General features: G+C 55.2%; 1 protein-coding gene across 6 annotated transcripts; it reads left to right on the top strand.

Moving 5' to 3' along the window:
• Positions 1 to 1,177: 1,177 nt before the first annotated feature.
• On the top strand, positions 1,178 to 13,605 carry PLEKHF1 (pleckstrin homology and FYVE domain containing 1). 6 transcript variants are annotated; one of them, XM_035023559.1, is made up of 2 exons: positions 1,178 to 1,198; positions 11,968 to 13,605. In XM_035023559.1, exon 2 carries the CDS (start codon positions 11,985 to 11,987, stop codon positions 12,816 to 12,818), a length of 834 nt encoding a protein of 277 aa, XP_034879450.1. In that variant the 5' UTR covers positions 1,178 to 1,198; positions 11,968 to 11,984; the 3' UTR covers positions 12,819 to 13,605. The 6 variants fall into 6 exon arrangements, with proteins under 6 accessions (XP_034879450.1, XP_034879448.1, XP_034879445.1 ...); XM_035023557.1 differs by lacking the exon at positions 1,178 to 1,198 and adding an exon at positions 2,432 to 2,794; XM_035023554.1 differs by lacking the exon at positions 1,178 to 1,198 and adding an exon at positions 4,393 to 4,654.
• The last annotated feature ends 13,143 nt before the right edge of the window (positions 13,606 to 26,748 follow it).

The following is a 26,748-nucleotide window of genomic DNA, read 5'->3' as shown; positions in this document are numbered from 1 at the left end:
TGTGGATTTCATGAAGCTTTGAGGGGTAACGGCCAAAAACATGGGGCATCTCGGGCAGCCCAGCAAGTAATTCAAATGGAATATCACCCATCCCTGTCCTTGGAAGCCTTTCTTGGCTGCCCCAGCCCCACTCCTCAGCCAGAAAGCCTCCCCTGGCTCTCTCCCACACCACGCGCTGGACCTTTTTCTCTCTCTAGCTTGCATCTTCCTGGTCCCTAAAATTCCTGTTCTTGCCTTAAATGCGGCAGATGAAGAGTTCTTTGCCAGCCAGACCCCAAGGACTGATTTTCTGGTGCCAAAACTGTGTTCCAAGATGTGGTATCCAACCCAGACAGTTCTCATCAGAGATGACCTCTGTCCTCTGCTCTGGGTGAGCCGTTCTGGCTGCTCATGGATGAATATGTTCTCACAGGTTTGTGCCCCTGCTCGACTGCGAGCTTCCCAAGGGCAGAGGCCGTGCCCCCTTCATCTCTGCCTCCACTGCTTGGCTGTGGCACAGTGCCCAGTAACTGTTGAAGGAACGGCTGACCCAGATGGAACTTGGTCAATCCAGTGCTGTCAGAGGCCTCTTGGTTTGACCCTCTTTGAGAAAGTCGGGGTGCTAAATCATTCTGAAGATTATCTTTAATGCAACATTTATTTCATCCATATGAAGCATTTTTCAAAGGGCAGTTTTCTCTTCTCGTGTTTCTTGTTTTCCCCTTTGGCCCGGTCAGAGCCTCACGGAGCACCCATGATGGGAAACAGGCCTATACTGCCCGCAAACATGACAAGGAGGTGCAGACTTGGAATGACACGTGTGGGCAAACACACACAGGAAGGGGTAAATATTGACCCTGCAGAAGCCCCAATATTTGGGGGTGGGGGGAGGAAGGCCACTGCTGTTCCGTGGTTGTGCAGAGTGCACGTTTCCTCTTGGTTTCAAATCTGACACTTCAGCAATCCAAAATCCAACAATCATTTTAAAAAAAATCCAACAGCCTTGAGAGATTTTCTTGTGAAATCAGTTTCCAAACCTCTCAGGGGCTCCTCCTCTACAATTAATCTTCACAACCATTGCACGAGAAATCCTTCCCTAATGTCCACATTGCCACGGCTTGCAGACTCAGCCTCAAGTGTAGCACGGATAAAGAAAGCAGCATGCAGAATCATGGGAAGCGAGCCAACTTGAAGTCGAGTTCATGAGTCTCCGTGATACGTAAGACAACCACTGTTTGCTTTTTTTTCCCTTTACTTGTTTGCCCAACTTTCTGTTTTGAATATTTTCAACTGAGCGGAAGAGTTGTAAGAAAGCAATGATGACCACCTGTAGGTGAGGGGTCGGCAAGCTCCAGCCTCTGGCCTCTTTTTGCATGACCCGTGAGCTAACAATGGCCTTTATATTTTTAAGTGGCTGAAAAAATAAATGAAAAGGAGAATAAAGTTTCCTAACACACGAACTTGATTGGACAGTCAGCCGTCAGCGTCGCCAAGCGAAGCTGCCCACGGGCTGGGGCCCCGGCGAGGGCTGTGCTCAGGGCAACAGCAGAGCCGCTTAGTTGCCGTGCCATGAGCCCGGAGGGCCTCACAGAGACCAAACTGTTGACTATTTGACCCTTTTCAGAAGGGTCTGTCCCCCTCTGACCTAGGTCATCCCCTGTTACTACTTTGCCCCATTTGTTTTCATCCCTCTTGCTGCAACATTGGTGCTGGTCGGGATCCTTCGCCCCAAATGCTTTGTGTCTCTGCCTCATTGGCATAAGCCCAGGGTGGGGAATGACAGGTGTAGGCTGAGGAGACATAGGATAATATGAAGTACGTGGCACACAGCGCTTGGCACTTCGACAAGACTTAAAAAGATCCAATATAAATTTCTGGCATTTTCCACCCAGGTGATTGCCGGAACTCCTAACTTGAAAATCACGAGCCTTGGCAGTTTCCTGAAAGCCTGGTCCCCCAAGTCTGGAAGCCAGCTTTCCCTCAGAAAGGGCTTCTTACCCCAGGAGGAAAAAAAAAACAAACCCAAAAAAGCCTCAGGGAGAGCTCATTTTTTCCACAGCTTGTGGCTTGGCTGAGTCAACTTCTGCCTTTCCCTGAGTCACGAGTTTTTCCTCTTATTTGGAGGAGCAGGCCCTCCGCCCAGGTCTTCTCCGCCCACAGCTGGTCCCTGTTGGGAAGGGGCAGACGGCTAGATGAGCAGAGTCTCCGCTGTCTCCACCCGGAGGCCCAGAATGTCAGCGCTGGAACCAAGGACAGAGGAGGAGACTGAGGCCCCAGTGGGTCCTGGACCAGCAGTGAGACAAGGCTAGTTGGGGTCTCCCACCACCAGGACCAACGGGTGTGCCTCCTTCCTCTGGTTTCCCAGAACCATGGAAAGGCCTCCCTTTCTTGGACACCTGCTGCGTGCCCGGCACTGTGTTAGGTGTCAGGGTGCTGTCTCAAACTGGATAGTCCTGCCTTCAAAGGCTTTCCAGCTCCCTTCCGTGGTGCCCTCACCCCAGGCAGGGCCTACTTTCCCCACAAAGCCCCTCTTGCTAGGGAGGTGGGGGACCTGGTCCTAAGCAGTCATGGAACATGGCCCTGAAGGCTCAGCTCAGTGTCCCCCTCCAGCAGCCCCGGCCCCCAGCCACAAGGAGTGTGTACGCTTGGGATGGCATTTACCAGGGTCTCAGTGTCCCAACTGATCTGCCTGGTTGTACGTCAGCCTCTGGGATGGTTGGGCCTTGTGTCCTTCTCCTCTGATGGTGTAGAGGCCCGGCTGTACCATCAAGACTCCTCAGTGCAGGTGCTTAGTCAACTGGAAGCACATAAACAGGTAAAGTGGGGCAAGAGGGAAACCACAGAGTGAGGTGGGACTGTCGTGAATGGGGTCATGTGCCTAATCTGAAGGGGACAGTTCCATGAGGAGATGGGGGACCGTGTTTTCAAATCCTCTGATTTACGAGAAGGTGAAAATCCTGATTTTTATGTGAAAGCTCTCAGTATGAAGGTTGGCCATGCATTGTATACATGTTTACTTTCATGAGGCCGTGGCTTCCGTGGGGCGCTCAGTAAGCACTGTCTGTCCTGCTGCGGAAGTAACAGCAGTGAAGGTGGTGGAGGGGGGCTCGTGGCAGTGGTGGGGAGGTGGGCTCACCAAGGCCACTTGTGGTGGCCCTCTCACTCGCCTACCCGCCGCCACCCCTCTTCTTTCTCCGGGCCTCTCCCTCCCTTCTCCGCCCTTGCCTCATCCCCTTCCCTTCTTAGCCCATGTCCTGGCCTCACTCCACCTGGGCTGGGAGAGGCCCATCCCCACGTCACAGGCTCTGCCCGCACCGCCCCAGAGGGCAGGTCACCACTGCTCAGCTCAGGCCTCCTCACTCCAGCCTCCAGGCCTGATCAGCTCTTGCGCCTGCTGCTGTCTCTGGCCTTGGTCCTGGCCAGCAGACACTGCACTGGCCTGAGCCGGCTCCTCGCCAAAGTGCCCAGAGTCTGCCCTATTTGGCACGACAAACTGCCACTGTGGGACAGGCAGTGACCGCGTTTCTACTAAGTGCTCATCTTGGTTCTCAGCACTGGAGATAAACAGAGGAACAAGATCAGTATAGTCCAGTCCATGGGGCTCACTGCTTAGGTGAGGGAGACAAGCCATGAGCACGTAAACAAGTGACTGAATAAGATGACTTTGGGTTGGAGAAATAATTTACAAAATAATAAAACTGGGTGAGGTAGTTGAGGGTGGTGGGGTGGAGACGGGGAGCTGCTTTGGGTGGTTAGGGAAGCCTCTGAGGACATGGTAGTTTGAGCTGAGACTTGAATGCCAACAATGCTGCCATGGGAAGATCTGGAGGCAGGGGACCTGCCAAGGCCCAAAGGTGGGAACAACCTTGGGGTTTTGAGGAACAGGAAGAAGCCAGTGTGAGATGAAGTGCGGGGAGGGGACCAGAGGGAGGCTGGGACAGGCCTGGAGGGGTGAGGCCTGGAATTTCATTCCAGTGTCCCAGGAGGCAGGGGAGGGTTTGGGGGTGGGGAGGCAGCATAACCTGCTGGATGTTGGAGTGTGTGATGAGCGCATTCAGTCCACTAAACTGGACTCTCCTTCCATGCAGGGTTGAAAGTTTCCACTATAAAAAGTTGAAAATACAAAAAGGATTAAATGCTGCTGATTGTTAATATGATGATGATTGGTTTCTCTGGTGCTGAGAGGGGATGACTGTGTCGGAGAGCAGCAGGGAGGCCCGCCAGAGGCAGCACAGGGCACAGTAATTCCAAGGCCTCCCTTGGGAGTCCTGCGAGGACTGTCTCCAGCGAGGTGGGAGCAGCCAGGGTGCGGCGCTGCCGCGGGCGGCAGGCGGAACTGGGCAGGGCCCTGGGGGAGTCAGACTGGAGAACCAGCCGGGCGCGGTCCCGAAAAGTCACTCTGTGCAGGTCCTGCCCACGGCGGCCGCACACCGCGGGCCCATTCTAACTCTGGGGCGCTCTGCCCGCCTGCACTTCCCCGGCTCTCAGGCACCGAGAGTCGGGAGCCCAGGCTCCGCCCCCGCCCGCGCGCCGGGGCTCCGATTGGCGGAGCCGCCGCGAGGGGCGTATCCTGCGAGAGTGGGCGCCCAGCCCGGGAGCCGACCGCTGCGGCCAGGAGCGGGCTCGCGGAGGGGTGCCGGGCGGGGCGCAGGCGCGCAGGGAGCCGGCGGAGGAGGTAAGGGCCCCGGGCCGGGCAGGGACACGCGGGGAAGGCAGGCTGCCTGCCCGCCGCCTCCAGTCTCCCCGGCCGCCCTGTCGAGGTGGCTCCGGGGCTCGGGCGGGACCGGCGCGCGGCAAGGACCACCTCGGACCCTGACCCCGAGCAGAGGCGCGGAGAAGGGCGCTTACTGCTGGTTGGGGCTGCTGGAGGCGAGGTGGAGGCTGCAGGGGCTCCAGGGAGAGCGGGGTGTGCACAAGTAAGGGCGTTCGGGGTCAAGGCCGGGGCCCTGGGATGCGCGACCTGTGAGCAGAGGAGGTCCGGAGGCGCCCGCGGGTGCTGTCCCCTGAGGCAGCGGGGATCTCCGCTAGATCCTGGCCTGACGCCGCCGTGGGGGCCTCACTCCTTGGTCCCAGTTTTCGGGGTCTGCACAGGGGAGCAGAGTCAGCTGCCCCAGGGGGCCCGGGGGGGGGGGGGGGGGGGTGGCAGTGCTTTCTGGGTGGCCTTGGTCCTCTCTGGCCTCTCTCACTATGGCACAGCCTGGTCCCCGAGGCGTCGGAGTTTGTGATTTTGGGTAGGAGTTGTCAAAGGAAATGGCAGGGCTTCATCTCCCATTTCACAGAGGAAGTCACTAAGGCCGGCCCACAGAGATGGCAGTTCCTTCCCAACCTGGAATCAGCGGGAATCTCCTTCCCTTTCCTCTTCCGGAACACCGAAGAGTTAAGCAAGGCAGTGGTGTCTTCAGCCCCCTTTACGGGGGGGGGGGGGGGGGGGGAGGAAGTTTCCAAAGGTTCCAGAAGGTTCCAAAGTTCGGAGGCACTCTGAAATTTGATCTCCACAGTGCAAGGAAAATGTTGGTTTGCAATTTGAACAAAGCTCTTATCTCACCCCAGAGGGTGAAAACCCAGTGGGGAGGGCGGATCATTGCTGGGGTCATTCTTGGCACAGAGTTTCCACTTAGTACTGGGCTGTTCCTGGGCACATAATTTCCACTGGGGTCTGTGCAGGCCGAGAGATGACTCTGACTTAGGCCTGTGTCCCTGCACACGTCAGCCCTCAGGGCTGCCAAGACAGGAGGTGAGGCAGCCCAGCTGAGCTAAGGGACCTGCCCAGGCCAGCCCAAGGGATCCCTGGGCTGGTATGGGGTTGGGGAGGTGGGGCAGGGGATCAGTCATTTGTAGAGGGACCCTGCCCTCTGGACTTGAGGATTTCTGATTCTGTCTTTGGTCAAGAACAGCCTTCTTGGAGCTGGGCTCCCCCATCACTCGACCGGGCCCTTGGGCAATAATTTTGATGATGGGGGTGGTACTTTCCCCCATGGGGCTTTCGTGAGGATTAAGTGAGAGACTACTTATAATGTGCTTACAGTTGTAGCTGGTGAGCTGTAAGCTCCTAGTTAATAGCACCTCTGGTTTATTTTCCTTAGTACTATTTTTTTTTTTTTTTTTTTTTTTTTTTTGGAGAAGGGCCTCCGGGAAACACAGGGTTAGACAAGACTGAGGGGAAGCCCCTCTGGAAGGAAAGGACACTTGGATCTGGCACTCTCCTCAGTGTACTTGGAGAAAACCTCAGATCCTCATTTGGCTTCTGGACCTTCAAGACTGGCCTCTGCTGGCCCCTTTGACCTTACCTCTTACCCCTCACTCCTTCCTCTGTGACCTCCACAGGTCAGATTCTTGAGCTGTTCCCAAGGCCCAGAACATTCTTTCCTCCGGCCTTTGCATGACTGGCTCTTTCACAGTGTTAAGGCTGGTGCAAGGTTACTTCCTCACCAGGCCTTGCCTGACCCCCACCCCCGCCCCAGCTCTGCCAGGCAGATCAGCCGTTTGCTTCACGGCTCTTAGCACGCACAGTCAGAAATTACCTTGTTGATTTACTTACTAGTCTGACTGTCCCACCAGGGAGTCTGTTACTAAAGGGCCTGGTCCCTATTTCTTTGCTATCTGTCACGTGGTGCCAAGCACAGTAGGACTGTGTCTGGCACATAGTAGGACGTACGGTACACATTTGGAAGGTGGAATCCAGCAGACGTGGGAGCACCGTGGGCCTGGTTGGGGCTGGAGGGAAGGAAGGGCGGCGGTGAATCAGCCTGGCCCCAGTCAGAAGAAGCCAAAGGACAGTACAAGGGACCAGCGTCCTGACTCCCCGCCTCTGTGATCTTGGCCAGGTACCTCCTTCTCTGATAAGCGGTGTCCCCAACTGTAGCTCTCACAGAAGGGTGGGCCTGGGTGCCCCTCCTGGGTCCTGCTTTCCAGGGTTCCCAGGGTGGGGCCCCAGACTTCTCTCTCAAATCACACAGACTGTTTCTGAGTGGAGGAGAGGAGAGAACAAGTTCCGTCAGGACACAGCCCTGTGTCAGGTGCATCCCCAGAGTAGGTGCATTATGCCTCTAACAGCCTGGGGTGGAATAGATCAGGCATAGATGAGGGGTCTGCAAACTTTTCCTGTAAGGGGCCAAATGGTAAATGTTTTAGGCTTTGCAAGCCAATCTCTGTTGCCGTGTTTCAGTGAATTGGATTTAGAGCGGGCACCGGGTCAGACTTGGTGTGGATTGGCCAGCCCTGATGTAGATCACATGTGACACCTCAGCTGTCATGCACAGAACCCCAGCCATCCACCAACACTTCCGGCATGGGCCCCCAGACCCCAGTGCTCACCGAGCACCTTCAGCCCCCTCAGGTGGAGGGATCACTTGTGTTCAGGAGGGCCAGCCCAGGAGCCTGGCAGCCTCCCAAGCCCTCCTCTCAAAAGCAGCTCTATTCATTTCCCTGCTGCCGGATACTAACCCTTCAGAAGCGTCCACCCTCTGTCAGCACCCCGGGTGCTGGGTACCACACCGAGGTCGCACATGCACTATCCCAAGGCCGGAGGCTGTCCTGAGGCAGGCTGGCCCCAAGAGGCATGGGTCAGCTCTCTCCTCCCCTGCCCTAAAGGAGGGAGGTTCACTTCTTTGGTGAGAACAGTAAAAAGGAGGATTCCCCATCTGCTTGGGTGAAGGATGCCATATTTACCAAGAAGAATCTCCAGACCATGTCAAACCCGGTGTGAAGTTATGGTTGTGGGAAGGGTGGGCAGACTTGGAGGGAACCCCAGAAGAATGTTGTTGGCTCAGCCCTCTCCCAGTCTGGGACCCACTATAGGCTCATGGAGGAGAGGGGTATGAGGGCCTTCTGGATACCCCAGTCGGTGCGTGGGATCAGTTCAGAGCCCAGACCCCTTTCACAAATACCCCACCCTTCCTGGGCCACATATTGCTGCCAGCAACTGGACAGGGGTGACTAGGGCCTGGAAAGGGTCTGAAAACCATTAGCTGGGGCCAGACAGCAAGGGGGTCTTGCGTGGGGCATCCCGGTACCCCCTACCAGGGACAAGGAGACAGTGTTGTAGGCCCTCTCTTGCCTAAACCGCTCGCATCCCTGGGTGCTGCCTGCCCACCTGGGTAGCGTCCGGTCAGAGGGGGACCTGGGCAAGCTGGCCTCTAGAGCTCACCAAACCCCCCAGGGCCAGATGGGGGCCATCTGCTCTCTTCCGTCTCGGCACCTAGTTTGTCTGCCTCAGCTACCAAATGTGTTAAGCCTTGGTCTGTAGCTGCAAGATTGGGTGACACACAGGTGAGCTTGGCGGGAGCAAGTGACGTCCTTCGTCAGGACTCCCTCCTGGCATCACCTGTGTCCCTGGACTAGAGGGGGTCCCACCAGGTGACCTGCTTCGAGCCCTGCGGGGTGGAGCTCCCAGCCAGGAGAGCTCAGGGCTCTGGGTGCAAACTCTGTCCTGTGACTCTTGTCTTTTCTAGGACCTTACACTTAGACAGAGAGAAAGAAAAAGAAGCTCATGTCCCTACTTCCCAGAACTGACTGGTATTGTGATTTTATCATGTTGCTGCTACTTTTTTAAATAAAAGAAAGAATATTATAGATAAAGGTGAAGTCCTACTTGATCCCCCCCCCCCCCATTGCTGGTTATATCCAGGTACCCTTTCTCCAGGCCACTTTCACCTGACTTTGATTTGGGTCCATCATTTGTTTTTAACCTGTCTTAATAACCCTTTTTAAGTGTACAGTTCAGTGGTATTAAGTATATTTCCATTGTTGTGAAACATCTCCAGAATTCTTTTCATCTTGCAAAACTGAAGCTCTATACCCATCAAATAACAGCTCTCCTTCCTCCCGCTGCCCCCCAACCTGGGCAACCACCTTTCTACTTTCTGTCTCTATGCATTTGACTACTTGCAATGCTGCGTGGGAGTGGAACCGTACTATATTTGTTGCTTTGTGACCGGCTTATTTCACGGAGCATAAATGTCTTCAGGGTTCATCCACATGGTAGCAGGGGTCAGAATTTCCTTCCTTTTATGGCTGAATAATTTTCTGTTGCACATTCTGTTCAGCCGTTCAGCCGTCGATGGACATTTGGGTTCCTTCCACCTCCCGGCTACCGTGAATAATGCTGCCATGAATGTGGGTGTGCATACCATTTTGAGACCCTGCTTTCTGTCTGGTGGGGAGATACCCAGGAATGGAAGTGCTGGGTCAGATGGTATTTCTATTTTTGATCTCTCGGGGAGCCCCCATATTCTTGTCCTTAGTGCTACACTGATTTACATTTCCCCCAACAGCGCGCCAGCATTTCAACCTCACGTCTTTGCCAACACTTATTATTGCCTGGGTTTTTTAAGTTTTTTTGTTTTTGTTTTTGTTTTTTTAATAGTAGCCACCTTCATGCATGTAAAGTTCCGTCTTCTCCATCTTCATTCGAATATCTAGTTCTTGAACACTTTTGCACCATTTTGCAATATCTACACATAAGCTGTCACTTCTCACTTGGCAGGTTGCTTTTTCCACTCAGTGTCTGATGTCTGTTGTCACCCCACGTTGACCCGCATGGATTGGGTGAGTCGCAGTAGCTGCCGGAGGTCTTCCTGCGTGTGAGTGGCCCGGCTGTGGGACCCGTTCCCCCACCGCTAGGCATCTTTGTCGTCTCCGCCACAGGTCTTGAACTCCCGGCTCTTGGGGGTCTCCCTCGGCTGCATTCTGAGCTCCTCCAGTGGAGCCCTTAGCCAGCACTCAGCCCAGCCGGTGGTGGGGAGGGGGGTGGCCTCTGGAATTTTGCCAGATTGTCCACAGCAGGGACCCAGTGATTGGTCCTAGCAGGACAGCCCAGGGCTGTCACCAGTAATCAGCGAGGTCTGCAACACACAGCCAAGATTAGCAACCTAAAAACAGTGGTTCTTACATAAGGTGGTGTGGGCAGCATCTCTCAGGATGCCTTGTGGTCTGAGGGGGGCAAGCGGTATGTGACTCAGGGGACTGAGCACCCGGCTTGTGCAATGCATCCAGCCCCCACACTGGGCCCCGCTCTGGCTTCCCACAAGTGGTCTGACTTATAGAACTGCAGTGTGGTGACCCAGAAATACCACGAGAGTGATCGGCTTGGCCAGGGTCATGCTGTGTGTGCCTGTGTGCACATGGCCGTGGCCGTGAGGTCAGCTGTCACCTGCTTCTTTCTCGGAAGTAAGGCGGACTCTTTGCATGGGGGGCCCTCAGGGAGCTTTGGAAAGGTTCCTTCATTCACTTCACAGTAGGAGCAAAACACCTACTGTGTGCTCGACACCGTTCCAAGCACTGGGGATACTATAGTGAACAAGACAAGGCCCCTGCTCTCATGGAGTTTAGAACCCAGAAAGGGAAATAGAAAACATGTAAGCAAATAATAGATAAGAAAATATTAGGTCCTGATAAGTCCTGGGAAGAAAAACCAAAATAAGGTAACATCTTAGAGAAAGGGTCAATAAACTTTTTCTGTAAAGGGCCACGTAGTACATACTTTAGGCTTTACAGCCCGTGGTGTCTGTCACCACTAGTCATCTCTGCCATTGCAGCGTAAAAACAGCCACAGACAATTTTAAGTGAACGAGTGTGGCCATGTTCCAATAAAACTTTATTTATAAAAACAGGCTGTGGGCCAGATTTGACCCTCAGGCCAGAGTTTGCCAACCCTGTACTTGAGATGGGGTTGTCAGAGACCCTTTCTGAAGGGAGATGAGGACTGAGGGCCCAGTCACAGGAGGGAGCCAGCATGGGACAGCCTAGTTCAGGCAAGACATGATGGCGCCTTACTGTGGATTCAGCCGTGTAGCTGTGTGGTGAGAGGTGGGCAAACTCTGGCCAGTGGTGAGAGAGAAAAATGGTGGAGCTTGCTCACGAGGTGACCATTGGGGGTACAGGAAAGAGGAGGCTCAAGGATGAGTCCTAGATTTGGGGCTTGAACAAATGGGTGAATGGTGGTTCTGTTTATGGAAAAGAAGAACTGGAGGGAAAAGCTGGGTTTGTGTTAGGCATGTTGAATTTGAGGACCTTCTTAGAGGAGCAGGTAGGAAATCGCGTGGGCAGGTGGACGTCCATGCTTAACAGCGCAGGAGAGAAGCCACGGCTGGAGGCTTGACCTGGGGAGTCAGCAGGATTTGGGTGGTCTTCAATGCCATGAGTCCGGAGGTCAAAGGCAGTGTGTGTGGACAGAACAGGGAGGGGGCGCTGGATGAGATCTGGGCCACTGACATTTCGTGCTTGGCAGAGGAGGACAGAGTGGGCCTCACACTCCGTGGAGGATGGCACTGTCTCCTGGGAAACAAGCTCTGGGCCCCCTACCTACAGAGCCTCAGTTTCCCCCTGTGACTGGGGGATTCTACCTCCTTGGGTTGCTGTGGGGACTAAATAAGATAGTCATGCTCGACATGGAGGAAGCAGTCAGCACGTGGTACCTGTGATGCGGGCAGTGGTGACCACTGAGCCACGGGCCGAGGGAGCGGGCCGCAGGTCTGTGATGGTTTGGCTTGGTGGATGGCGGAGTCCGTGATGGGTTAGGTTTGCAGACACCTGGTGCCTGGCACTCGCTGTCCCTTCCACCTGGAGCAGGCCCAATGTGCCAGGTCTCTCTGGTGCTCCTGGAAGCCGCTGATGGGAGTTGGGGCTCAGTATCCTTGCCCCTTGGGGTGGACAGCATTGAGGCATGTTCTCTCCTGGCTCCCAAGGCTCCCCAGGGAGTTGAGCCCCCACTGGCTACAGTGGTGGCCGGCTCAGCCACACATCTTCACTGCTGCCTCCCCGTCCCCGGCTGGCTTCCACGTGCCCCTCACTGGGGACCGCCCCTTCATGTCTGGGCAGCTCCTTGTCTAAGAGTTGGCTCTGGCTTCTGGGGCAGCGAGTTTGTGCGGCTGGCTGGCCGTCTGGGCCCTGTGGTGGCCTGTCTGGCTGGGGCGCGCGGGCCGTGGGGTCCCGGCGCCCCAGCTCTGCCCGGCAGCTTGCCGCCTCCCTCATCTGCCGCCCCTCCCACAGCCAGGCTGCCGGAGAACATGGTGGATTACCTGGCCAACACGGAGATCAACAGCCAGCGCATCGCGGCCGTCGAGAGCTGCTTCGGGGCGTCGGGGCAGCCGCTGGCCCTGCCAGGCCGCGTGCTGCTGGGCGAGGGCGTGCTGACCAAGGAGTGCCGCAAGAAGGCCAAGCCGCGCATCTTCTTCCTCTTCAACGACATCCTGGTGTACGGCAGCATCGTGCTCCACAAGCGCAAGTACCGCAGCCAGCACATCATCCCGCTGGAGGAGGTGACGCTCGAGCCGCTGCCCGAGACCGCGCGGGCCAAGAACCGCTGGATGATCCGCACGGCCAAGAAGTCCTTCGTGGTGTCAGCCGCCTCCAGCACGGAGCGCCAGGAGTGGATCAGCCACATCGAGGAGTGTGTGCGGCGGCAGCTGCTGGCCACGGGCCGCCAGCCCAGCACGGAGCACGCGGCGCCCTGGATCCCCGACAAGGCCACGGACATCTGCATGCGCTGCACGCAGACGCGCTTCTCGGCCCTCACGCGGCGTCACCACTGCCGCAAGTGCGGCTTCGTGGTCTGTGCCGAGTGCTCCCGGGAGCGCTTCCTCCTGCCGCGCCTGTCGCCCAAGCCCCTGCGCGTCTGCAGCCTCTGCTACCGCCAGCTGGCCGCCCGCAAGCGGGAGGAGGACGAGCCGCGCGCGGGGGCCCCCGGGCAGCCGGCCCACGCGGCCGGGGCGGGCTGCGGAGCGTCCAGCGGGGACGAGGAGGACTCTGACGAGGACAAGGAGGGCAGTGGCGCCGGCGACTGGCCCAGCCGTGTGGAGTTCTACGCCTCGGGCGCCTCCTGGTCGGCCTTCCACAGCTGACCGGCATCTGCGGCTGTGCGGGGGGGGGGCTCCCGGTCCCTCCTGCATCCGAGCAGACTCCATCGCCGGGCCCTGAGAGAGCACAGCTCCCGCGCTGCACCCCGCCCCCAGGACCCTGCCCCACGGGGGGCAGGCGCAGTGCCAACGGCTTTCTCTCCAGACCCCAGTGCCTTTGTGCTGGACATTGGCATCCTTCTTTTCCCCGTCAGGTAATTCTCTGTCCACTTAGCGAACTCAAAACACTTGGGCCTCTTAGGAACAAATAAATGCCTTTTCTCAGACCTAAGAGCTGTGGTCCCAGATGATGACTTGAGCTAGACAACCCCAGGCACCTTTCGGGACCAGAGGGCAGATAGGACTGGAGTGAGGTCCCCTGAGGCCGTGCACCCAGCACCTGCCCCCCAGACAAGCACACCCCCAGGGAAGACTGGGAGGGCTGGAAACCAGGTCTGCCCAGGCACCTTGCTGACGCTCACCTGCCTGGCTGGCTGGACCTTCTCAGGCCAGGCATATGAGCTCACCTTGAGCCAGACTAGAGTCTGCCATGCCATGGGTACCCACCAGGCATGGGACTGCGGCCTGGCTCCCCGGGGTCCAGGGCACGTGCCCGGGCCCCTGGCCCCATCTCCCCTCACTCCAGATGTCCAGGTGTCTGATGCCCCTTGGTCCTGTCCTCGTCTCTCCCTGTGGCTGGGGAAAGCGGTGTTTTCTGTTAGGACCCTTCATTGCAAGTGACAGAAACCCTACCCAGACTGATTTAACAATAAAAAGAACGTTTATTAACTCATGTGGTCAAAAAGTTCAGGAATGACTTGCTTCAGACACAGCTTATCAGGGGCTCAAACCATGCGAGGTGGCATCTGTCCACAACCGTCCCCCATGCTGGATGTCCTGGGAACATTAGCAGCACAGTGGGATCAGACATTCATGCCACCCCTGGGCTGCTTCCTGCGGACATGGCCCCGTCCACCTGGGTGCTCTGCCCATGGCCCAGTGCGACACAGTCTGCACATGGCAACACGGTCTCCTGATTTGCTTCTGCTCTGGTCTTTCCCTGTTGCCTGGCTGACCTTGGCCAGAGCCCACTGTGGTGGAGGGGGAGGTCACTGTCAGCTAGAAGTAGTGACTCTGGGACCAGGAAAGCCTCCCCTAGCCCACATGACCCTCTGCCTAAAACCCCTTCATCAGGGCTCCAGGCCTTGGGGGAAAAATCGCCCTCTGGCCAGTTCTCAAGTCCTCCTGTGCAGATAGAACCCTGAGGGTCTGGCTAGAGTACTACATCCGATTCAGCTGGTCACTGGCTCCCAGGGGCAGCCAGGCTCCAGCCCGCTGTTGACGGGGAGCCACCCCTGTGAGGGAGGGTAGAAGCGGTAAAGTGCCAGACACCCGGGCCTGCAAGGACTCAGGGCTTGAGTGGCAGCAAGCTTTGGGGGGCCTTCATTCATGCAGACACATTGCTCCGTGCCATGCCAGGTGCTGGGGACACAGCCGTGGGTGAGACACACAAGGTCCCCACTCTTAAGGTGTCTCCTCTGGCGGAGGAGCCAGGCAGGCGTGGGGTGGGTTGTGTCAGTCCTGGTGTGCTGTGACAGGGGCAGGGACTGAGGCGTGACGTGGTGGGCAGGTGGACGGCAGCACTCCGCAGGGGTGAGCTCCCCGCATATGGTGAGAAAGAGTGAGCAATGCCAGCTAGAGAGGTGGCGCTCCAGACAGAGGGAATGGCAGGTGCAAAGGCCCTGAGGAGAAGAGGTGCTCTGGAGCAGCATGGCTGGACTGAGGCCAGACAGGTGGTGGGGCCGGCTCAGATGAGCCAGGAGCCACTGGAACCTTCCACAGGGCAGCAAGTCTGCTCTTTGCTTTCCAGAGCTTGCCTGGCAGCTCTGTGCAGATGGCTGAGGCAGAGAGAGCGGCCTGACAGCCACCCCAGGCTCCTAGGACCCCGGAGAGGGCAACCAGGCTCCACTAAGGCCACATCTGCCTGCGGTGGTGGGGGGTGGATGGCAAGCCGTGGCTGTCCCCAACTCCTCCTAAAGGGCCGACCCCTCCCCTGTTCTGGATGACAGCAGATGGTGCACCAGGAAGCAAGATAAATGCCTCGGCCGAACATTTGTCCTGGGCCAGTGTGTGGGGTCAGTGATGGTCAGCGCCCGGGCCACTGAAGCCCAGAGGAGAATGTGTTGGGAGGAAGCAGGACCTCCCAGAAAAGAAGATGTGGGCCCGAGAAGGGAAGGTGCTGCCTCAGGAGACCCCATCTCTGACTCCTTTAGGTCTGGTCCCCTTTAGAGACAGCCTCGTCAGCCTGGCTTGGGTCATGGGTCAGGCCAGGCCCTGCCTCCAGCTGCCCCCCAGGCTGTTCCGAGAAGGGGCTGGCTGCCGGCCAGGCTGCCGGGGAGTTCTGCTTTCTCTCACCTACTTCCCCAGCAGGTGTGGTCCTGCGAGGCTCTGGAGCTGCCCCTAGTCGCAGCCACATAGAGGACCCCGGCCCTTGGCCACCACACCGCGCCCCTCGCATGGAGGAGGTCAGGAGTTCTCAGGGCTCAATCAATGCTTCTGCTCTTTGCAATGTTCCCTCTTCCCAGAATGAAGCTTGAGGTCTGGCCGCAGGGCTGGGTCTGCTGGGCCTATGTCCCAGCCCTCACTCTCTCCTGGGGCTTTGCCTACAAGGCCTGGCAAGGACTGGGAACCCAGTCCTGCCAGCCAAGTGCTCCCTTCCACAGCCCAGGAATCCTTCCTCCCAGCCGTGCCTGGACTCCGTGTTCCTGCCGGAGGCTGATCCTTCAGCCCTGGGAGGGGCCTGCCCTGCCCTGCCCCTCCTCCTGGGAGATGGAGATGGACACGGGCCGGGGGAGGGTCCGAGGACCAGGCCCATGCATTTGAGGGGCACCCACCACCTCAGCATTGCTGGAAGCGCCCCTGTGGCATCAGCCCTGACGGAAGTCACTCCAGGTGGAAAGTGAAGTCTCAGGGTGACCTCAGGGCAAGGGGGCCTCCCTTGAGAGTTTGACCTACCGCTGGGCAGGGCTGCAGTGGTCCTGCAGGACTCGGATACTGAGGGACGTCTCTGCAGGTTACTGAGGCTGATGCTGAACCTGGCTGCCCCGTACTGAGACCCAGCTGGCCACCGGCCTCAGGAAGGCAGAGCCGGCTTACACAAGGCCATCCTGAGTCTGGAGGGGATGTGGCCTGAGTCCTGAGAGAGGGATAGACAAAGCCAGTGGCCAGAGCTCCCAGAATAATTGTGTGATCAGGGAGGGCTTCCTGGAGAAGGTGATGTTTGGTTGAGCCCCAGGAAGGCACAACTTTATCAGAGAGGACAGTGGTCTCCACCAGGACTGGGACTCTGGGTCTTTTGTTCACTATCCCCTCCTGCCCCTGACACTGAACACGTGTGGACTGAATAAATGAATCAAGTAAGAAATGAAGTTGGGGACTTGGGGGCAGAAGGGATGATAATGAAATGGCCATTGAGCCTCACCTCTGGAGCCTCTGGTCAAGGTGCTGGATGAGAACTGGTGGGCCTGGCCTCTTTCTGGAGCGTTGGGGAGTAGCCCCGTCCCCCAGACACTGACTGCTGCCCTGTCAGCAGGGACAGGAAACGTCCACCCCCCCCTCCCAGGCAGAGCTTTCTGGAGACGTGATGTCAGACCTGTTTGCAGGGGGTCATCATCCAGGTTGGCCTCAGCGGATGTCAGCTGGCCTGGCCTCTGCCCGGCCCCAGCCTGTTCTTGGGGACTCAGTCAGGAAGAGGCTGCAGGGGAAGTCAGGGCCGCTGCCGGGCCCTGCTACCGGGCAGGTGGGGAGTGACTGCAAGGCTGACCCAGTTCTCAGCCAGGATCCTGGGGTTCTCAGGCCACTCTCGCAAACCAAGGCAACCACTTCCGCTGGCCTGCCCCTGACCCTGCAGGAAGTAACCGTCCCTAGGCCTGTGGACTGGCTAGAGGCCGCCTCCGAGTCTGAGGCTTTTCACACCTGGCGGCAGCAGGCTCTGGGCTGCCCGAAGCCTCCCTCCTCAGTGCTTGCCAACTGTCTCCCTGCCTCTCTCTGCACGCAGGCTCCAGCTGTGAAGGGGCCCACACCCTCCACATGCGTGCTCTGCCTTAGCCCTGAGCAGACTCGGCGAGAGACCTGTGCCCAGAGGACAGAACTTGGGCTGAGGGCCACAGGCCGGAGGAGGGATTCTGCCTCACTGAGCCAAACAGAGCCAGATTCTGGCTTCTCTGGGCTACTTGCTGACTCTGAACCCAGCATCCGCCTTTGTGCATGAACTTTGGGCCTCCCTGTGGTCCCCAGTCTGCTGCCACCTCCCCTCTGCAGCCTTCCTGGTTGCCCCAGGGCAGCATGGCTAGCCCATCCGTGCTCCCGGAGCACCTGCAGCCCCAGCTCTGGCTCCCAGCCTCCGTCCTTCATGAAGTGCCTGAGTGGGCCCTTGAGTCTGGGCGGCTCGAGGGTAGGGGGCCACTCAGTCATCATTCACCTGCAGCCCCCACAACTCTCAGCCAGCTTCCACAGACGCCTTTCATGGAAGGTGGCCTTGGGCCTTCCCCTAACTCCGGGGGGAGGCAGGGGGGCTGTCTGCAACATGCTGGGGTCACGGGACCTCAGAGCCAAACTGACCCCGTTGGCTTCCCCTAACCAGCTACTCCTGCTCCATTGGCACCTGCCCCCAAGCCTTTGAGCCAGACGTTGGGGAGTCTCCTGACCATTCCTTGCCTGTCCCCCCACCCTCCTGTGCCTTTCTAGGTAACCCAGGCCCAAACTGGGAGAGCCTGTGGAGCACTGGGGCGCTGAAGGAGCTTCCATAGGGCCCTGGAGGGAGTGGTTCAGGCAAGACCACAGAGGTGGGCCTGGGCCAGGCCCCACGCGGTAGAGTCCTTGTCCCAAAGGACAGTGAGCCCTGTGCACACAAGGGCGCACACACCCCTCCGGCCCCTCTCAGCCTGCCTCCCACTTTGCCCTCCCAGACTCCCCATGTCACAGCCTCAGACTAGCTTTTGGAGCAGTCTAGAAGGGAGGAATCGAGAGTGAGGGCGGGGGCTCACACACAGCAAGGGAGAGTGAACATCCAGGAGGCTCTCGGGTGCTCCTCCCCATTTCCTTCAGTGTTTGGCCTGGGAAGCCGAGGCCCGCAGGGCAGGTGCACCCCTGACACTCACGAATCAGGGGCAGTGCCAGAGTCCTGTCCCGTGTCTTCCCCGAGTCCTATCGCCTGCTGGCTCCCCTCACCACCACAGAGCCCAGCTCTGACTGGAATGTTCCAATGCTGAAAACAGAAAGGCTGGCAGGCAGGGAGGGAGAGAAGGGGGCTGGGGGGAAGACCAAGCCAGACATTTCTAGGCAAAAACCAGGGGAAATTTCAATCGCTGGAGTATTACTTTAGCCCAAAGAACAGGCTTTCTGGAGAGCGGTACTGCTCACAGTAGCTCCCAAGCTGGGAGGGAGGGAAGCTGGGTGCCGGGAGCCAGTCGTCCATGCTGCTGCCACCCACTGTTTCCCCACACAGTGGGGCTTCACGTGACCCCTAGCTGCCCATAGCGACACCCCGGGTGTGGGAACCCAGGCTTCCAGGATTCTGGAACCACACACACACAGAGATACACACACACACAGGCACACACACACAAGTTTTCCTTTGTGTGTACAGAAGGAAACTTTATGCAGCTGCAAATTGCCAACATTCTCAAAATGCCAAAATGCCTTCCTTTGTATCCCAACCAAGCCTCCTGGAGTCCCCACCCCCACCCAGAACACAGAGGGACCCTCTCAGCCTTGGGCCAAGCTGGCCGCTATAGCTAATCTCTTTCCCCAGGGTTGAGCTAGAGCTGGTCTAAGAGCGTGGCGTCAAGGCTCAGTGAGAGGGAGTCTGGCTGCGGGCCGGGGTGTAGTCATCACCCCAGGACAGGCCCAGGCTCCCCACGCCCTTCTGTTCTGCACTCATGTCCTCACCTTGAAACACAGGCCAAGTCCCAGCTCCCTGACTCCTGCTGCTGGAGGGGGTTCACGGCGTGGTGGGCACCCGTGGCTCACCTGGGTATGTTCGTCCTTCGGGTACTCACACCCTGGCATGAAATAATACCAAAAAAAAAAAAAAGTGTTGGTCTCTAGTTCCAATTCCTGGCACAGAGCTCCCAAATACCTTGGAATTTCCCGGGTGACAGGAGTGCCTGGTGTCCTAATGAGGCAGAACTTAGTGGGCACTAGAAAGACCAAACTGTGATTAGAAGCTTGGAACTTTCGATCCCACCCCTCATTCTCCCGGAAGGGGAAGGGGACCAGAAACTGAGCTAATGATCAGTCATGATGAAGGTTCCATAAAAACCCCAGAAGTACAGGGTTCAGAGAGCTTTTGGATTGGTGAACACGCGGAGGTGCTGGGAGGGTGGTCCCTGGGGTGGTGGGGAGGCTCCACAGCCCTCCCACATACCTTGCCCTACGCATCTCTTCATCTGGCCATTCATCTGTAGCCTTTATCCTAACCTCTGTGATAAACCAGTCAACGTATTTCACTGAGTGCTGTGAGCTCTTTTAGCAAATTCTCAAACCCAAGGAGGGTATCGCAGGAACCCTGATTTATAGCTGGTCAGTGAGAAGGACAGGGGACACCCCGAGACTTGTGATTGCTGTCTGAATTGGGGGCAGTCTGGTCTGTGGCATCTGCACTAACATCGGGGAGAGAGCGTCAGAACCAAACTGAACTGTAGGACACCGAGCTGGTGTTGCAGAGAATCGCTTGGTGGGGGGAACCCCCGACGTGCGGTGTCAGAGCCTTGTGAGTGTGGTAGTGCATGGCGCGGGTGGAATAAAGGCAAGAACGGGAGTGTTCCTCCCACTCCTTGCTTTGGCCACTGGCTTCGGTGCAGCTGGGCCATCCACATCCTGGCTCTAGAAATGAGCACAGGATCGCGGTCGGAACAACCAGCACAGTTGGTAGGACTGAGAGGACGTCCTGAGGGCTGTGAGGGTCCATGTGCACTTCTCCCACCTGTGCAGAGAGGCATGGACCTGAGTCACGTGGCAGGGGGTCACAGCCTGGCTCTCAGGAGGGTCCCGGGAAAGGGATCGGGGGCCCTACATTCATCCCAGAACGAGGCTGTCACAAAGACACTGTGCAGATTTCAATTCAATTAGGGAGAAACCCACCCAATGATGAACAGCTCCAAGATATGAAAACAGAGCATTCAAAAGCACAATGGACACTGTGATTGTTTCCTTTATTCAAGTCAGAAACAATGCGACATCTCACTCAGGCACAAGCTGATTATCACATGAGTCAAAACTCTGAGGAACAAACATAATTCAGATGCAAACCTGATTTGGGAAACAAAGCCCGTCCAGTCCTCATCAAGTTAGGACAACAATGATGCAGAAACACTGAGCTCAGCAAGGAGGGGCTTCGTGAGAGTACCCAGGTCCTCCACTGTTCCGTCCAAGGTCTTTTGCACATTGATCTCCTCTACAAAGGTCAAGGAGTAAGCAGTTAGGAAAATCAATAAGTCTTCAGAGCAGTATGAGGAGGAAATTAGCATGGGGTGACACTTAGTTCATAAGTGGGGGCAGTCAGCCATCTGGGGCACCCCCTGGGGCTTTGGGGTTTTTTATTGAGGTCTAACCTACATCTAGTAAAGTGCACAAATCTTAAGTCAGTGAGACTTCACACGCGCGCACACACACACGCGCGTGCACGTAAGTGTGCATGCATATGCCACCTCCTGGGGCAAGATAACCAAGGTCCTGCCTCCAAGGGCGACTGGTGTTCACCAAAGTTTTCCCTTGTTTTTTTTTTTAACTTCATATAAATAGAATCATATTGTATGCATTTTTTTGTTCAGACTTCTTTGTTCAAACCATGTCGTCGTGAGCATCTGTAGTTGGTGTTTTTCAAGTGGTGAAATATTCTATTGAGTGAGCCCTCCACAACTGTGTGTCCACTCTACTGTGGACAGGCATTTGGGTTGTTTCCAGTTGGGAGTTGGCATGGATAAAGCCTCTGTGACCATTCCCGTAGATGTCTTTGGTGGACGAAGCATGATTAGGGGTGGCACTGCTGGGCCATGGAACATACACGTATATGGCTTTAGCAGATGCTGCCCGAGAGTGCCCTGCAGTGGTTAAACCAGTTTGGACGGCCTCAGCAGATGAGGCTGCAGGTGCTCCCCTCCTCAGCAGCACCTGGTACCATAGGGCTGTCTCACTGCCGTGACTCTGGAGGGTCACTTGGAATGAGGGCTCAGACACCAGCCTGACTTCAGAGCTCCCCTCACCGGGCTGGCGGGAGGCAGCCTTTTCTCCAGCGCTGGGAGGAGTGGGGATGGGAGACCGAGGTGGTGCGGGTGTTAGGCCTGCCCCGCATGCAGGTGAGATGGAAAATGAAACCCAAGAAAACCTGCCCGCCGCCTTTATTTTCTTCCTTCCTTCCCCGAGTGTTTACTGAGCACCTACAGCCCTGGGGCCACAGCTGTGAAGCGGACAAAGAGCCCTCCGCTCATGGAGCTCGCACTAGTGAAGAGAGAAAGATCACAAACACAACTGAAAAGGGTAGTATACTCTCTCATATCTCTGGGGTCTTTTCCAGCACTAGGAAGACGCCCAACCCAGAGGGGCGCACTGTGGAAACACTCATGCCTGCCCCTGGTTAGCTCAGCTCCCTCGATGTGCCTTTATCCATTTGTTTCCTTTTTTAAAATGTAATTTAATTTAATTTAATTTAATTTAATTTAATTTAAATTCAGTTAATTAACATATAGTGTATTATTAGTTTCAGAGGTAGAGTTCAGCGATTCATCAGTTGCATATAACACCCAGTGCTTATTACATCACCTGTCCTCCTTAAAGCCCATCACCCAGTTACGCCAACCCTCCACCCTCCTCCCCTTCCTCAACCTTCAGATTGTTTCCTAGAGTTAAGAGTCTCTTATGGTTTGTCTCCCTCTCTGATTTCATCTTATTTTATTTTTCCCTCCCTTCCTCTATGTTCCCTGTTTTGTTTCTTAAATTCCACATATGAGTGAGATCATATGATAATTGTCTTTCTCTGATTGACTTATTTCACTTAGCATAATACCCTCCAGTTCCATCCACATCGTTGTAAATGGCAATTTCATTGTTTTGATAGCTGAGTAATATATCATTGTATATATACCATATCTTCTTTATCCATTCATCTGTTGATTTGTTTTCTGAAAAGATGATCTCAACACCCTTCTTGATGTAGGTCTTCTCCATGGGGGTGGGGTAGGAATAAGTATATAATGGAGGATGTTACAAGGACTGAGGGCTACAGATAACAACACAGAGAGGGGGACGGTGAGGGCTGGGTGGCTACAATTTCAGATCAAGTGGCCAGGCAAGGCGTCACTGAAAAGGTGACCTTGAATCAAGCCCTGAAGGAAAGGAGGCAGATATCTGGGAGAAGAACAGCCAAGGCAGAGGAAGCAACCAGTGCAAATGCCCTGGGGTGGGGACGTCCCCAGCCTGATGATGGAGCTGGGAGGAGCCAGTGTGGCTGGCAGAGCAGCGGGGGGAGAACAGCTGGAGATGACTGAGAGGCAGGGGAGATGAAGCAGGGCCTGGTGTGTTGTGGTGGTTGTTGGTTTGTTGTGGTTTTTGAGAGGGGAGTGTGGGTACCAGGAGCTCAATTTCCGAGTGTAAAGCTGGAGACCAAGTAGGCGGTTGTGCAGGAGGGACTAGGGCCAGGATCTGAGCTGACAAGCACCGTGTGGGACCCGAGCCCCATGGGAGAGGCGACGTGGGAGCAGCAGAGGTGGAGAAGGAGGAGCAGCCGGCCAGGGGGAGGTGGGCCCAGCCAGTGCAGCAGCCGAGGTGGGCATAAGGGAAAAGCCTGCCAGATGCTGCCCAGGGGGTGGTTGGGCGGCAGGAGGACCGAGAATCAGCCCGTGTTCAGTAACGTGGACGTCATGTGCAGTGGTCGCCTACAAGGTGGCCACCGTGATCGGAGACCATTTAGTGGGGTGGTGGGAGCAGGGGCCTGCCAGAAAGCACCAGAGAGCCAAACTGGCGAAATCATTTGAGGAATTTCACTGCAAAGGGCAAGAGAGAAATGACCAGTGGCTAGAGATGGAAAAGTCGCTTTTCTTTTTTAAAAGATTTTATTTATTTGAGAGAGAGTGCGAGAGAGAGAGAGCAAGAGAAGGGGTGGAGGAGCAGAAGGAGAAGTAGACTCCCCACTGAGCTGGGAGCCACCACTGGGCTCAATCCCAGGACCTTGGGATCATGACCTGAGCCAAATGCAAAGGCTTAATCCACTGAGCTACCCAGGAGCCCCTGGAAGAATGGCTTTTTAAACAGCTTTATTGGGATATAATTCTTATCCCATAAAATCCGTCCGCCCTTTTAAGTTTGCCATTCACTTTTGCTAGTGTATTCATAAGATTGTGCACCAATCCCACTATCTAATTCCAGGGGATTTTCACCACCCCAGAGAGAAACCCCACACCCATGAGAGCTCACTGCCCGTTCTCCCCTCTCCCAGCCCCTGACGACCACCCATCTGCCTTCAGTCTCTATTGGTTTGCCTATTCTGACATTTCATGCAAGTGGAATCATGCAATATGTGGTCCTTTGTGACTGGCTTCTTCCACTTAGCATCTTTCCAAGTTCATCCATGTTGTAGCATGTATCCATATATAATTCCTTTTTTTTTTTTTTGCTGAATAATATCCCCTTGCATGTTATATACAATGTATAGACCACATCTTCTTTATCCATTCATCAGATGATGGACATCTAGGTTGTGAACACTTTTTGGCTGTTACAAAACATACTGCTAATGGACATTCATATACAGGGTTTTGTTTGGATATGTTTTCAGTTCTCTGAGGCATATACCTAGGACTGCAATCACTCGGTCTTATGGTAACTCTATGCTTAATATTTTGAGGAACTGCCAAACTGCACCATTTTTAAGTTCCCACAAGCAACGTATAAGGGTTCCAACTTCTTCCCAACCTCATCAACACTTGTCATTGCCTTTTTTATTTTAGCCATCAGAGTAGGGGAGAGTGGTATCTCATTGTGGTTTTGATGACTAATGATGTTGAGCACCTTCTCATGTGCTTATTGGCCATCTGAATATCATTTTTGGAGAAATATCTATGCAAATCCTTTGCCCATTTTTGAACTGGATTGTCTCTTTATTGTTGAGCTGTGAGAGTTCTTTATATATTCTGATACTAGTCCTTTATCAGATACCTGATTTGTAATTTTCTCCCATCCTGCCTTTTTTTTTCCCCACTTTCTTGATGGTGTCCTTCAAAGCACAAAAGTTTTTAATCTTGATGAAGTCCCATTTATCTATTTTTTTGGTCATTTGTGTTTTTATGTCATATCTAAGAAACATTGCTTCATACAAGGTCATAAAGAGTTATTCCCTTGTTTTCATCTAAGAAATGATCTATTTTGAGTTAATTTTTTATATGGTTTAAGATAGGGGGTTGTCCAACTTCACTTTTTTGCATGTGGTTATACACCTGTCCCAGAACCATCTGTTGAAAAGACAATTACTCCCCATGGAATTATCCCAATAACTTGTTAAAATTTTTCTTGTTTTTTACTATGGGAGAAAGGATGCAAGTGTGCGTGCTGCTGGGTCACACGCTGCCCAGAGCTGGAACTGGTGATGACGGGGAAGGAGGAGAATGACTGGAGCAGTGGCCTCCAGAGGGGGAGGGGTGCCCAGTGCAGGGGCTGGCACAAGTCAGGATCAAGGTCAGTGCGTAGTACCAGGAGGAGAGATGGGCACAGATGTCCGCAGTGACCTTTCTCTCCTTTCCCCAGTGACACAGGCACCAAGTCAGCACTGCAGAGAAGCAGAGGATGAGGGTGGGGAGCTGGAGGAAGAGGTTAGCGGGAGTGGAAGTGGGCTGGGAAAATGCAGGATACTTGCCAGCAACATTGCAGCCCCCTCTGAGCTTAGCGATGACAAACTGAAACAGGTGCAGAGGGGAGAGTGGAGGGCTCCAAGGCCTCTGAGGGCCGTCTGTGCTGGGGCAGAAGGACAAGGCCAGTTCTTAGTGGCTGCGGCAAACAGCCCTCTCCTGACGATGGTCAGGGTCATTCCAAGGAGGAGGTCTATAGCCATGCAGAGGCCAGCTGGTCCTCTCAAGACAGGGAGACAGTGCCATTGCCCCTAAATCTAATTAGAGAGGGTGGGGAGGGAGTCACCAGTAAGTTCTCAACTCTCCCAATGCCCCATCTGTCTCAGGGGCTTGGGCTGCCAACAACAAAGTACAAAGACTGGGTACTTAACTAACAATGGACTTGTACTTAACAATGGACATTTATTGCTCACAGTCTGGAGGCTGGGAGCCCCAGAAGAGGTTGCCAGCAGCGTTGGGTTCTGATGGGAGCTCTGGCTTGCAGAGAGCTGTCCTCCCACTGTGTCCTCACAAGGCAGAGAGATAGTGAGTGAGGTCTCTGGTGTTTCTTCTTATAAGGGCATTAATCCCTTCCTGGGGGTCCCCACCTTGGCCTCATCTAACCTCATCACCTCCCAAAGGCCCCACCCCTAAATGCCATCACACTGGGGGTTAGGGCTTCAGCATATGAGTTTGGGGCACACAGAATCCAGTCCACAACACCATCCAAGCTGCTCTTGACCTCCAAGAATCCCAGATGCTGAACTTCACAACAGAGAAGGGACAGAAAGTGGTTCCGGGCCCTTACAGGGACATGTCCGCATCACTGGCAACCCACGTGGAAAAGAAAAATCTTCCATCTTTACATTTTTTATCATGTATCTTACAGAGTTATGAGGTCTGATATGGTAGCCACTGGCCACATGCGGATTGACACGTGGCTAGTCAGAATGGAGATGTGCCGCAAGTGTAAAACCAGGTTCAAAGACTTAATATTTTTAAAAAAGGAAAATATCTCAATAACCGTTTATATCAACTACATGCTGAAATGATAATATGTTGGGATATTGGGTTAAATTATATTATTAAATGAATTTCATCTGTCTCTTCTTTTTAAAAATGTGGTTATTAGAAAATCTAAAATTATATATGTGGCTGACATTTGTGGCTCGTTGGGATTCTGTTGGAGAGATGCTAGAGGGAGGACCCCACATCCAAAACAGCCCCCAGCATGGCAGGCCCTCCTGCCGCGGTCCGTGGACGTCTGTGCCGCCACCTGGGGATGAGCCTCCAAGTGCGTGTTACAGCGGGGCCATGCCTCAGAGGAGGTAGGGGCCCCGGGGCAGGCTCGTGAGGACACAGCCTCGTGAGGACACAGCCTGGAGCCCAGCGCAGGCGGCCTTGGACAGTCCCTGGGAGGCAGCCCCAGGGAGCTGGGGCCCAGGCTCGTTCTCGTTTGGTTTGGGCACAGGTAAATAATGCACATTTTTCAACACTGGACTCGCCGCGGGCACGAGATGCCCACACCTGGAGATTCTCGGCTGCCTGCACTGCTTCCTCTGAGCCACGATCTCGTTGCCCGGGAAGCCCGTAGGTCACCAGCACCCCTTACAATTGGTCTTTCTCTTTATTATACCCCCTCGCATGCACGTACGTGTGAGGTTGCTGTACAGTAAATAATGTGTGCGGAGCAGTTCTACTGAATTTCAAACACCCATCCCTGTTGGCTACTTATCAAAAGTGGCTATGACATTGCCCACAAAGGCCGTCTGACTCTGTCCCTGTTGCTCAGCACTGGGCGGGCTCCCTTCTCTCCTGCTGCCGTAAACAGCAGTGCTAGGAGTATCCTCATCTTCCTTCCACTTGAATTATTTTATTGTAATGTCTTCCCTGAAGTGAAAAGTGCTGGCTGCAAAGTATTTACAATCTTACGGTTCCTGTGACTTTTTTTTCTCAAATCACCCTCCCAGCAGACGATATCACCACGTACGTTCTCCGGGGCTCTGTGCACGCGTGCGTGCGCGTGCTCCGTGTGTGCGTGCGCGTGCTCCGTGTGTGCG

Source organism: Mirounga leonina, unplaced genomic scaffold, assembly GCF_011800145.1.
Source record: "Mirounga leonina isolate KUSES-001 unplaced genomic scaffold, KU_Mleo_1.0 Mir_177, whole genome shotgun sequence".
Taxonomy (NCBI): domain Eukaryota; kingdom Metazoa; phylum Chordata; class Mammalia; order Carnivora; family Phocidae; genus Mirounga; species Mirounga leonina.
The sequence above is the reverse complement of the archived record's forward strand: the minus strand, read 5'-3'. Positions and strand labels throughout refer to the sequence as shown.